Source organism: Chionomys nivalis, chromosome 1 (genome assembly GCF_950005125.1).
Source record: "Chionomys nivalis chromosome 1, mChiNiv1.1, whole genome shotgun sequence".
In the NCBI taxonomy this organism is placed as follows: domain Eukaryota; kingdom Metazoa; phylum Chordata; class Mammalia; order Rodentia; family Cricetidae; genus Chionomys; species Chionomys nivalis.
The window spans coordinates 67907461-67920418 of NC_080086.1; the positions used below are offsets into that span (position 1 = coordinate 67907461).

Consider the following 12958-nt stretch of genomic DNA (forward strand, 5'->3'; position numbering starts at 1 on the left):
CCTGCTCTTCTTCCTGATTTAGCAGTGGGTCTGCCTTTGTCATTTTTTAAGCTCTCATAGTCCAGGTGTGGTGTCCCTGTGGGGTAATTCTCCAGGGAAGACTATTTGCAGAGCAGACCCCACAGACCCAGCCAGAGCACGAAGCAGGTGGCACTGGCAACTTATGCTCAAACTCTGAGATTGAGTCTGTTCGCTGTTGTTTGTATTCTCTGTCCTCTTCTCCCCCACGGGTATTCTCACCTGAGTTGGCCCTCCATGATCATCTTGAGTTGAAATAAGACAGTTCAGGGACAATGAAGCTGTGTTAGTGAGGCTGGACTGGCCCGGGCTCTCTCTTTCTACTATAACCGCCTCGAATAGCAAAAGGCGAAACCTTATAGACATGGAGACTCAACTACTACCAACGGGCATGCCAATGTCCTTTTAAAATTGTTATTGTTATTATTATTATCATTATCATTATTATTATTTTGAGTCAGGATCTCACTATGTAGCCCTGGCTGTCCTGGAGCTTACAGTGTAGACTAGGCTGGTCTCAAACTTATCTGGGACTAAAGGTGTGTGCCATCACACATGACTTTTAATTTTTATTAACATATTTATGATTGAGCTAAGGTCTCCTTATGTAGCCCACGCTCTCTCAAACTCAAAGCAATCCTCCTGGCTTGGTCTTCTGTGGAGTGAGCCACTGTGCCAAGGCAAAACTAGTATTCTGTTTGTGTTTGTTTGGTTACAGTTAAATAAAAAACCAGAACAGCCTGCCCTCTACCACAGGACTATTCCCCATGTCCCCTTTCCTATAGGCCTCTCTGCATCTCCCATACTATTCAGCGCCACTGGTCTCTCCCCTAGGGCAAATGTAACTTAAGAGTTGTGGTGCCCCAAATAGGACTTAGGAGATCCTGGGGACCTGGGCCAAAGGCTCCTTGACAATAGGACACTCCCCTTGAAAGTGGGAGGGGTGTCTTCCCAATAAAGGGTTCCCTTTCCCTGTGACAACACCCCAGCCTTCAGGCATTCAGATCCTCCTGGAAGTCTGGGGGATGTTCTCGAAGCTCAACGAAGGGTCAGAGAGCAGAGCCAGGCCACGGGGAAAAGCTGAGCTGCTTCAGAACCTTGTTAATTGGTTATTAATGGGGGCAAAGTGGGGGAGAGGGCAGTAGAGGGCCTCTGCTGCAGGCCTCGGTCCTCAGCACAGGCCTGTGGTTTCACTTACTCTGCAATTAAAGCCAATCCCAGGAGGCAGCAGGAACTGCCCCACCGCATCCCAGTCCTGTCACCCAAAGACACTGCAGCCTTGCCTCACATGGCCATTACGTGGCTTTTATGTCCTTTTTACCTCTGTTCTCAATTACTCCTGTGTGGGGGGGTGAGGAGTGTGGGGCTCTCCTGAGGGGCTTTGCCGTCCTCTCCCTCCATCTCTCCTGCCTGCCTCCTCCCTTCAGCAGATGGGCTCAGGTGATGGACGGGATAGTCCTCAGACAAAAGTTTTGAGGGGGAGGAAAGAGAAGTGGAGAGGTTAAAGGGACGATGTCCCGACATCAGAGGCTGACTAAGGCCACCCCAATGCCTAGGGACTAGTCCAGACTATCCTGGGGCTGTGGAGGGGGCTTCCCTTGGCTATGCATCTGGAACCTGAGCTGGGGAGAAACCGGATCCACAGAGGGGGCCAGAGGAGGGTGAGTGATTAATGAGGGATAGTAAGAGATTAAACCCGGGTTCTGGGCTTGAGAGGAGCGCTCAGCTATCTCTTAGACTTTTCCCTACAAGAATTGGGGAAGCACAGAAACTTCCTGGTGCCCGGTTGTTTCGCACCTACAGGTCCAGCACTCTGGGGTCCTAAAGGATCTTGGATGTCTTCCCTGGCATCCGCAGGCAATTCTTCTGGTCTCCAGCCTTCTCTGTCTCCCCATTGTCCCCTCAGACATTTCAGGACCTTTTAAATCCCTCTCAGAGTAGAAAATGGGATGTTTATGCTCAGACCTTCAGACACTCACTTGTCACCCAGGCCCCTTTAGCCCTTAGGTCTGTTCAGTAAATGACTGTCGCTCTCAGAGTGGCTCACCCCACAAAAATCCCTTTGAATTCTGAGTGTAAGAGCAAACTGGATTGGAGGCTGCTCAGACTTGCCTTGTTGTGGTGGTGCACAAAGAACCTTGTCAGAAGCCAGGTGTGGTTGTACACACCTTTAATCCCAGCAATGGGAAAGCAGAGGCAGGCAGATCTCAGAGTCTGAGGCCAGCCTGATCTACATAGTAAGTTCTAGGACAGTCGGAGCTACACAGTGGGACCCTGTCTCAACAACAACAAAAGTATTTTTAGAGGCTGGGGATATAGGTCAGTTGGCAGAGGACTTGCCTAGCACACACAAAAAAGGAAAAGGAAGAAAAGCCAAGCAAGGTGTGTGGGAGAGGTCCCTCTATCTCTGGGTTGCTTTCTTTTGGGGGCTAGAGTTGAAACAGGGTCTTGTCATACAGCCCAGCGTGGCCTAGAACCCACAGCAATCCTCTTGCCTCAACTTCAGAAATGCTTGTACTCAGCCTGGGGCAGTTTCCCTTTTCAGACTGAGGACCTAAGTAGTAATCAGATCCCTTGGGTTCTGGAGTTGAGTTCTATTGAGTTCTGCACCTCGTCCCCCAGAAGCATTGGCAAGATATCCCTAAATGAGATGCGAGTGACCTCGGGGTCAGGGTGGGAAAAGGAAAGTGAGTCTGCAGCTGCGCAACATCAGCAACCACAGGAGATGCACTGCAGCTGCTGGCGCCCCTGCGCTGACAGGAAGAAGATTGCGAAGACCGCAGCAACCACCAGACCCCATGGTTCCAGCCAGATCTAAACCTTAGCACCTTCAGCTGCTCCAGCCTCAAAGTAAAGACCACATCTCCAGGCATGGGAGCTCAAGATTCCTGAGCTAGGAACTCCTAGTCTTCAGGCCCGACTTAATTAAAATAAAACAAAAGCATTTATTTAGCGCGCGGGAGTGGTGATGGTGCACGGGGTTTCATGGGTACATGCTGCTGACATTTTTATTTAAAAAATTTTGCTTTGAAAATTTTATACTTTGTATTTTGATCATATTCAACCCCAATTCCTCAGATTTCTTTTTGCTGCTGAGCTGCTGCCATATCCAACAGCAAGCATCCTCGAAGAATGCGGGCGGGGGTTGGGGGACAATACACAGACCACAGTCTAACTCCCGCAGTGTTTGCTGCGCTTAGGCTTAGCAGCGCTCCTCCTTGCCCTTGCCTCCATAAGAAACTCGGAGAGGCGCAGAAACCCTCGAGGACACCCAGGGTGCCGTGTGCTGTAGACTTTAGATTCGGACGTACTAGGGGAACACTATTGGGATATTTATCCCAACTTGCCCTGCTGTTGAGGTCAGCTTCTGGGAACAACTGTTTTGAATGGGGGAGGGGTCCCTGGAGGAGGTGAGTCTGTTGTCCATCCCTCCCCACACATATCCAGCTTTATAAGAATGAGCCACGGAACGGGAATCTTTGGGGATGCATCCCCACCCAGATCCATCATCTGCCTCAGACACTCAAGCACTTTTTGTTGGAAACGGCTTTGTACTCCATCCAGGCTAGCCTAGAACTCTTGGTAATAAATACTCCTGCCTCAGCTTCCCCAGTGTTGGAATTTATAGGTGAGAGTTGCTTGGCCCAGCTCATCTTCTGCAACACTTTTGCCTTGACCCTATATTGTCCTTGGCCCTATATTCTCCATGTGTCCCAAGGACTTGGTATGATTTCCAGACAGCATAATGCAAAGTGGTAAAGTTCCAGCGCAAGCGTAGGGCGGCCTGTATTGACCGACAACCTTCCAACCTCAGCTGTATACAAGACCCGCTTGAGCTCCAGGCTCAGCCTTCAGCCAGCAAGATTCAGGCTTTACACTTAGGAGCCCCCAGACCTGACACTGCTCACTGCAGCTCATCCCAGACTAGGCAGCAGTCTGAGGTTTTCTTCACAGTGGCCTGGGTGTGTCTTTGGCCTGTTACTGCCTGGTTTCTGTTGTTTCGTTTTTTTTTGGTTTTTGAACACTCTTTTCTTTTTTCTTTTTTGGATTTTCGAGACAGGGTTTCTCCATAGCTTTTGGTTTCTGTCCTGGAACTAGCTCTTGTAGACCAGGCTGGCCTCGAACTCACAGAGATCCACCTGCCTCTGCCTCCAGAGTGCTGGGATTAAAGGCGTGCGCCACCACCGCCCGGCCACAGTTTCTTTTAGTAGCCCTACATGTCCCATAGACCAGGGAGGGCTCAAACTCAAGAGATTTGCCTGCTTTTGCCTCCTGAGGGCTCCGAGTAGGTGCACCCCACCTGTGCTTGTTTGCTTTTTTTTTTTTTTTTTTTTGTCTTTTGGGTGTAGAAATACTTTGACTCTTCCACATAGCTATCCATAGAATCAGGACACTGTGGGATTATTGCCAAAGTTCATCAAGCACTGTGGGCTTTTAGAGACAATCCTTTTGGTGTCTTCCCCATCCCAGCTTCACTGACTCCCCTCCCCAAGGCTAGCTGCCTCTGTAGACAGCTGTTCCTGGCTCAGATTGCCCCACTAGATGCCATCTGTGGGGTCTTCTCTCTTGACTTTGGTTCCCAGGCTACAAAACCAAATGTGATTATTTGGATTTTTCCTTAAATATTGCTTTTCCTCCTCTTCAGCCCTGTAGGGGCCACAGGCCCTCCTCTCTTGACATGTTTGTGACATTTCCGCTGAGGCTGCTATCATATCCTGCAGCACACGAGGACAGCAAGAGCTGCCATGTAGACGGCCTTCCCTTGCCCAAAAGGCCAGATTTCAGTTCACACGGGCCTCTGTCCCGCTCCTTCTGCAAGTCACGAAGGACATCCTGAGGACATCTGGTGGATACCGGAGAGACTGCTGAGCAACCAGGACACAGGCCAAAGCTTGAGTGTGCAGTGAGTAGCCAAGGAAGATAAAAATGCTTTTTAAAAGCTTTTATTTCAAAAAATAAAGCCACAGTTAATTTCACATAAATATCTGGGGAGGGGTGGGAAGGGGGTGGAAGCAAGTCTGGCCCCTACCTCCTCTTCTCTTTCACACTGTATTGTAAAAGCAAAGGAGATGGCTACGGAAAGAAGGGAAAGAAAAAATGAGTGGGCTATTAGCACCTGCAGGGTCCTCAACCCATTGCACCCGGCTTACCTTGCCGAACCAGCGGGACAGCCATAGCTGCTTCATTGTCATGTGATCAGGGAGAACCTCATTGTCAAAAAGGAGCTGTACCTATGGGGGAGATGGGGCAGGGAAGAGACCTTGGTAGTACTCGGCAGAAACTGTAACCTGGACTGTCCTCGAGTGCGTATGTATGTGTGTATGTATGTGTGTATATGTTCCTGTGTACATTGCGTGTTTATGCCTGTGGAGGCCAGAGAACAGCTCTGGGTGTTGTTCCTCAGGCTCCATCCATCTTGTTTCTTTTCTGAGACAGGTTCTCTCACTGTCTCATCAAGTAGGGTAAGGTTAGTCCCAGCCCCAGTACTGGGAATATAAATTTGCACTACCTCACTAGGTTGGTTTTGGTTTAGGTCTGGGGACAGAACTCTGGTTTGCAAGGCAAGCGCTTTAGCGGCTAAGCTGTCTCACCAGAGCCTCCTCCCACTTTTTTTTTTTTTTTTATTTCTGAAGACAAGGCCTTACTCTGGAGCCCAGACTCGCCTGGAATTCACTACACAGCCTAGGCTAACCTTGAACTTGAAGTAATCTCCCTGTCTCAGCTTCCTTCCAGGCACAAGCCTCCAAACTAGAAGTGTCCCTCCCCTTTCAGCCTCTTGTTCTTCATATAACACGGGTTTACTTACATGTTGTGGATTTAGCATTAGGCGGTGACACAGAACCCTTCGGAGATGGCGTACCTCAGCTCTAACAGAGCATCGGACATATTTGTTCTAGGAACAGTGAAGGGGGAAGAGGACAGGTGTGTGAGGAAGGGGCTGTGGGGAGAGGCTCTCCTTCAAAGAGGCCCTCCCTTCAGCCTTTCTCACCTGAAGGACGTTTTTATTCTTGTCTTTGCCAGAACTGGACGGAAAAAGAAACAAGTTAGAGGATTCCATTTTTCCTCTCTTCCCACCTAGATCCATAGCACACTCTTCAAGGGAACAGACACTCCCTCACCCCCTGGCCTTTCCGTAAGTCCCTTAGCCGACTCTGGGGCACCAGTAGCATCATTTCACGCAACCTCTGACCTGCCCCTCACCTTAGCCGCTCCAGGCATAGGCTCAGCTGTTCATCATAGCGGTAATAGTGGGCTTTAGAGTGGTCAAAACTGCTGAAAGGGAGGCCAAGGTTGCTCAGGGCTGGCTCTGAGAAAAAGTAGACATTGAGGAGGCTGGTACAGGTTCCACACCCCCTTTCCCCCAGAGAGCAATCCTGGGCAGAGGAAATGCTCTGAGAGCTTTATTTGCCCCCCCTTCTCCCCCAAATGACCACCAAGGACATACCTTCCCCACTGGGCTGGGTGACTCTGTCCAAGCCTCGGGACTGATAGAATTCCCGAATCCGTTTCTCTTCACCTAGGAGGGGGTGAAGGGCGGCCATGTTAATTCTCTTTGTCCTGGCTGTTGACCTCTTTATCTAGATGATTCCCAATAAGACTCTTGTTCACATCAAGCTGCCACCCAGCATGAGAGTCAGGAGGCCCCACGAACACAAGGTGGCCACTCACTGTCTTGCAAGCCTGGTACCAGTTTATAGACTATGTCCTGCATGACCCGATCCAGCTTGAGGTTGAGCAGCGGCTGCGTCTCGTGGATCTTGATGTTGCACATGGGGCAGTACTTGCTGGTCTGCAGGTACTTCACAATACAACTTTTACAGACTGTAAGGAGAAACGCAGACGCTCAGGCCCTTTGGGACCCCGGCACAGGGCGAGTGGGACAGACAGCACAGAGGCTTGCAGCCAGCCTTGGTGAGGACAGGGCAGGATCCGGGACACTCACAGGTGTGGAGACACTCTGTGATGGTGGTGGCGTCCACGAAGTAGCCGGCACACAGGCAGCAGACGATGTGTTCATTCAGGTCTTTGATCTTCACCCGGACCTCCTCCTGCGGACACACCCCCAGTCACTCCTCACTGGTCTCGCAAACCCACCCCACCTCACCTCCGCACTTCCCAGCTCCGGTTCCTGTCACTGGACTCAGGTCGTGGAAGGGGGTGGGGGGAAATGAGCTCCCCCTCCGCCCAGCAGAGGGCTCCGCGCACAGCGGGTGCTCTCTTCTCCACGACTCGCCCGACCCTCCTTTCCCTAGGGAGACCAAGCGCCGTCAGTGACACTAAACGCGCAGGCGTCCAAGTCCAGCGTTTGGCAACCCTGCCGGAATCGCGCGTGCGTACCGCGCACCCCACTGCTGCGCAAGCGCACTGGGCGCCTGTCCCGCCACCGCCCGTCCTCTCGCCCGCTTGGGTTCGCACAGCTAACGGACCCCAGCAGTCACCCCGCCGCCCCTGCACCTCGTTCCGTAGCGGGTCCATCTTGTACACTGACTGGAGCTGGTTCCGAAGCCTCATCGCGATCGCAATCTGGCCCCCCTGAGGAGACGCCATCTTAAAGGCTGATCCCAGCCCGCCACTTCCGGTACCGCCTGCGGGGCGGGACTTGTCTCATAGCAACGAGGGCCTCAAATTCTCCGGATTGGCTAATCTTCCGGCACACCCCGCCCTCACCCCGTCGCTCTTTCCCCGTGTGCTCACCTGAGCCCGCTGGCCCCCCCTCCCCGTGGTCATTAGGGAGTGTGGGGGGGGGTCGTGGAGCGGGGTCCCGGTATTGCACGCTCCCACGGGCGTCCTTCCGACAGCGCGCACCCGATCTCTGGACCAACTTCAGGAGCTTGTGATAGATAGCCTGTGCCCTCCGACCCCGAGGCCGTGCGATCGCCGCCCGCTGCTGCTCCGGAGAGTGGGAGTCCTGGGACGCGACCTCGCCTGGGACCCCGGGTCCTCACCCTGCAGTGCGACCCTTCTCGGCTGCTGCGGCGTCCGCGCTGCGGAACTGCGTCCGGGTGGCGGGCCTTCTCCCCGCTCCACCGTGGGAGTTTCTCCCGGCTTCGCGAAGTCTCCGAGAGGGTGCTTTGGGTGGGGTGGGGAGGGAGAGACCCTCCGGGAACGTGGCGATCTTACCCCCCACTCTCTCGCTGCTGCCGGGGGTGGGGGGAATAGGCCCTGGTTAATGATGATGATTTAATCATCGGCGCCTGCGGAGGCCTGGGATAGACTAATGCAGAGCAGATGCCGAAGGAGGAGGGGAGGACTGACAGCGAAGATAGTTGGGCAGCGAGTGCCTGAAGTAGCATAGGCCCAGGCCCCCATTGGGTGGGGACCCGGGGAGTCCCCGGGGCTGGTACACTGTCATCACTGCGTTCTTTCAGCGAAATTGAAAAATAAAAAATTTACTCTGAAGCGTTATTAACACCGAGTACAATTGGAGACTGGAGCCAGAGGGAAGATAACAACTGGAACATTGAAATGCTTTCTTAAAAAGATGGAACTCTGTGTAGGCATGATTGACACATGGATGAGGGGTCTAAGTGTGATGGAAATAGCAAAGAAAGGTAGCATGGAGCGGACCGATCAAGATAATAGGAGTACCGGGCGGTGGTGGCACACGCCTTTAATCCCAGTACTTGGGAGGCAGAGGCTAGGCGGATCTCTGTGAGTTCGAGGCCAGCCTTGTCTACAAGAGCTAGTTCCAGGGCAGACTTTTCAAAGATACGGAGAAACCCAGTCTCGAAAAACCAGAGAGAGAGAGAGAGATCCAAGACAACCGAGACTGTTACACAGAGAAACCCTGTCTCAAAAACAAAAAACAAACAAACAAAAAAACCCAAAAAACGATAGATAGATAGATAGATAGATAGATAGATAGATAGATAGATAACAACAAATGTATGGATTGGGAGTGGTAGTAGAAGGAATGGGGCCTAAAAGGGTTGGAATGATTAGACTGATGGCAACAGGTACCTGACAGAAAGGAGAGAGAGAGTGTGTGTGTGTGCATGTGTGTTACCCCGTGAATGGAATAAAGTATTCTTTTCAGAATGGAGTACATAAACAGCAAGGAAGTATTAATGACTTGTTAATCAACTAATTATAGCTATGGTTTACTTGGTCCATGCTACCCTCATCACAACTCAGGCCTTGCAGGTCTCAACCACTTTCTTCCTGTCCACCACTGCTCCCGCTCCTGTCCCTTCTTCCCACAGCATGGAATAGCGATTCTGATCATAGGTTGGACAGGACACAACGTTTCTGATGGATGTTTCGTATCTCGATTGTGGTGTTAGTTTAATGGGCATTTACATCTGTGGAGACCAGTCAGAACATACACTTTAAAAACTTGCAGCTTGGGGCTGGAGAGATGGCTCAGAGGTTAAGAGCACTGCCTGTTCTTCCAAAGGTCCTGAGTTCAATTCCCAGCAACCACATGGTGGCTCACAACCATCTGAAATGAGATCTGATGCTCTCTTCTGGCTGCAGACACACAGACAGAATATTGTATACATAATAAATAAAAAAAAAAAAAAAACTTGCAGCTTGCCAGGCGGTGGTGGCGCACGCCTTTAATCCCAGCACTTGGGAGGCAGAGGCAGGCGGATCTCTGTGAGTTCGAGACCAGCCTGGTCTACAAGAGCTAGTTCCAGGACAGGCTCCAAACCCACAGAGAAACCCTGTCTCAAAAACCAAAAAAAAAAACAAAAAACAAACAAAAAAAAAACTTGCAGCTTATTGTAAATAGAACTGTTAAAAAAATATTAAGGCACAGGCCTGTAATCCCAGCACTTACGAGGTAGAAGCAGGGGGAATCAGGAGTTCAGGGTCATCTTAAGCTACACAGCAATTTTGAAGCCATCCTGAGCTACATAAAACTGTCTCAATAACAACAAAAACAAGCAAGCAAGAAGTAAATCATAAAATTTAGAAAATCAGATTGTTGAGCCAAGTGTGGTGGCACACACCTTCAATTCCAGTGCTCAAGGCAGAGGCAGTTGGATTTCTGAGAGTGAGGCCAGCCAGGGCTACACAGAGAGATTCTGGAAAAAAAAACTGAAAACTAAAATAAAAAATTAGATTAAATTCTTTCCTTTTGCTGTTGAAGATATTTTAGCACTGAGGTTACAGCTCTGTAGTGAGTGCTTGTCCCAGGCTTTGGTCATCCTTAGGAACACACACACATGCACGCACACACAACTTAACAAACCCAGGGACTGGAGAGATGTCTCCGATGTTAGGAGTATTGATTGCTCTTTCAGAGGACTTGGGTTCACTTCCCAGCACCCACAGAAAGGTTTACAACAATCTGTCACTCCAGCTGCAGGTCCCATGCCCTAGCGTGGCCTCCACGGTCATTATACCATGTTTGTGGTGCACATATATACAGGAGGCAAAACACTCATGCACATAAACTTCAGAAACACAAATAAGCCCCAAACCTGATAGTTTTCCTTTTCATTCAGAATAGAAGTCTAACATCTGTATGGTTTCCCCAGCCACACTAACTTCCTCGCTGTCTATCCCATAAAAACACTAACATGGAGTCTGCTTCGACACACTGGCCATGCATGCTTCCTCCCTCTTTCAGGTCTCTTTGAGACTTCCGGGTTCCCACTGCACAAACAAACTATTCACTTAATGTCCTTGCTTTTTTTTCTTCTTCTTACCATATTTTAGCACTGTTAGTATTTGTTTTGTTTTGTTTTGTTTTGTTTGAGTTGATCTCACTATGTAGCCCTGGCTGCCTGGAACTTACTAGATAGATCAAACTTGGCTTTAAACTCACAGAGATCCACTTGCCTTTCTCTGCCTTTCAAGTGCTGGAATTAAAGGCAAGTGCCACCACAACAGGATCTTTTCCTTTAGATAGATAGATGATAGCTAGCTAGATAGATAGACAGACAGATAGATAGAAAAAAGCGTGGGCCTGAGGATGGCTCAGTGGTTAAGAGTGTTTACTGCTCTTTGAAAGGACTCAGGTTGGGGTTTCCATTCCCAAGTCAAGATGTTCACAACCACCTGTAACCCCAGCTCCAGGAGATCTGATGTCCTCTTCTGGTCTCCATGGGCTCTTGCATGCATGCAGCACACATAAACTTACACAGGCAAACGTGTATACCCATAGATTAAACAAATAAATCTTTTAAAAATGTAACTTAATTTGCATATTGCATGTGCACGCTACAGTGAGCACACATGTATGTGCATGCATGTGTATGTGTAGGCCAGAGAACAAACTCCAGTGACCTTAGGATCCTGAGGAGAGAGGATCCTTGAGAATGAGGTTAGGCTGACTGGCCAACAAGTCCTGTGACACCCCTGTCACTACCTCCCCAGTGCTCCCCACACCCAGCTTTTCCCAGGGATGCTGGGGACTCCACTCAGATCTGAACATCTGCATAGCAAGCTCTTTATTGCCTGAACTATTTCCTGAGCCCCTCTCTTTTATTTTATCCTTCCTTCCTTCCTTCCTTCCTTCCTTCCTTCCTTCCTTCCTTTCTGAAACACTCACAGTATTATTCCAACTGACCTCAAATTTGTGATCCTCCAGCTTCGGCCTCCTAAAGTAGCTAGAATTATAGGCACGCACCACCATCTCTCTCTCTCTCTCTCTCTCTCTCTCTCTCTCTCTTCTATTATATTGCCTTATAGAGTATATAGATATATATACTAGTAGTTTATAGTATTTTTTCTAGTTTTTAATCTGCCTTTTGTATTAGAATGTAAGTTCCCAGAGCTAGGTAGCTCCTTCCCTCTGCTATTCATATCTATATCTCCAGATCTGAGCACATAGTGGGTGTCAGAATATTCTGCATGGTGACTGGAGGAACAGCTCAGCAGTTAAGAGCACTCACTGCTCTTGCAGAGGACGAGTTCAGTTCCCAGCACCCATGTTAGGCAGATGGCTAACAACTACCTGTAGCTCTAGTTTCAGGGAGATCCAACTCCTGGCCTCTAAGGGCTCCTGCGCATATTGTAGTGCATATAAAGTCAAAGAGGCAAACACACGTGGTCATAAAACTTAAAGAAAATGAATGAACAAATGAAAGAATGTAGGTGATGGTGACAGCTTAGAGGAAGGGTTTAGCAATGGAAAGACTGTGCTGGAAGTGAAGCACACATGTAATCCTAGCACCCAGAAGCAGGAAGATCAGAGTTCAAAGCCAGCTGTGGCTACAATAGCAAATTCATGGCCTGAGCTACAGAAGACTCTGTCCAAAGGAGGAGGAGGCTCCATGTTAAACTTTAAAGGAAGGTATGGCAGAAGGAAGCAGCTAGGGACCTGACTGGGTAGGCCTGGGTAAGTAAAAGGCTGAATAAGCATCTTGAGGAGTGAGCATTTCCTCCAGCCTGTTGCACTTAAGGTGGTTTCAAGAGCGAAGGGTGGAGTTGGCCAGAAAGCTAGGACAGAAGTGAGACTGGAGAGATGAGGCTCAAATGGCAGATGTCAGTGCTGTCTGGGTGGTGTGGGAATTGAGGCCACTGGAATGGATGAAACCTGAACAGAGAGAAAAGCTAAATTCAGTCCCCTGAAGTCCTCTCTGCAGCAGCAGATGCAGAGCCAGTGGAGGACGGCTATATGCAGTAACAATGGAAGTCCATGTTTCAGAATTCGAGAGAAGCATAATAAAACAGGGTGGGGGATGCAGCTCAGCGGTGGGGCACTTGCCTAGATGCATGGGTCCTAGGCTCAATTCCCAGTGCTCAAAACAAAGCCAAAAATAAAAAGTGAAAGAAACCGAAATCGAAGCTAAAGGAAAGGACATCTCGAGGATTGATGAGATGGGCCAGCAGGTGAAGGTGATTGCTTCCAAGCCTGATGACCTGAGTTTAACCCCTGGGACCCCCCATGGTGGGGGACAACAGAGGTCCCCTCTGACCTCCACACTCATACTGTGGTACATCCTGTGGTACACATACACACACACACACATGCATGCACGCACAC

At 49.8% G+C, this 12958-nt stretch overlaps 1 protein-coding gene across 4 annotated transcripts; it reads right to left on the reverse strand.

The window, feature by feature from the left end:
• Positions 1-4951: 4951 nt before the first annotated feature.
• On the reverse strand, positions 4952-7930 carry Pcgf1 (polycomb group ring finger 1). Of its 4 annotated transcripts, XM_057772508.1 has the most exons (10): positions 7714-7925; positions 7474-7551; positions 6962-7067; positions 6688-6840; positions 6464-6535; positions 6220-6325; positions 6008-6041; positions 5825-5911; positions 5169-5249; positions 4952-5091 (listed from the first exon to the last, which is right to left on the reverse strand). In XM_057772508.1, exons 1-10 carry the CDS (start codon positions 7744-7746, stop codon positions 5044-5046), a joined length of 798 nt encoding a protein of 265 aa, XP_057628491.1. In that variant the 5' UTR covers positions 7747-7925; the 3' UTR covers positions 4952-5043. The 4 variants fall into 4 exon arrangements, with proteins under 4 accessions (XP_057628491.1, XP_057628475.1, XP_057628497.1 ...); XM_057772492.1 differs by having other exon boundaries at positions 4952-5249; positions 7714-7930; XM_057772514.1 differs by lacking the exon at positions 7474-7551 and having other exon boundaries at positions 4952-5249; positions 7714-7928.
• Positions 7931-12958: the final 5028 nt, after the last annotated feature.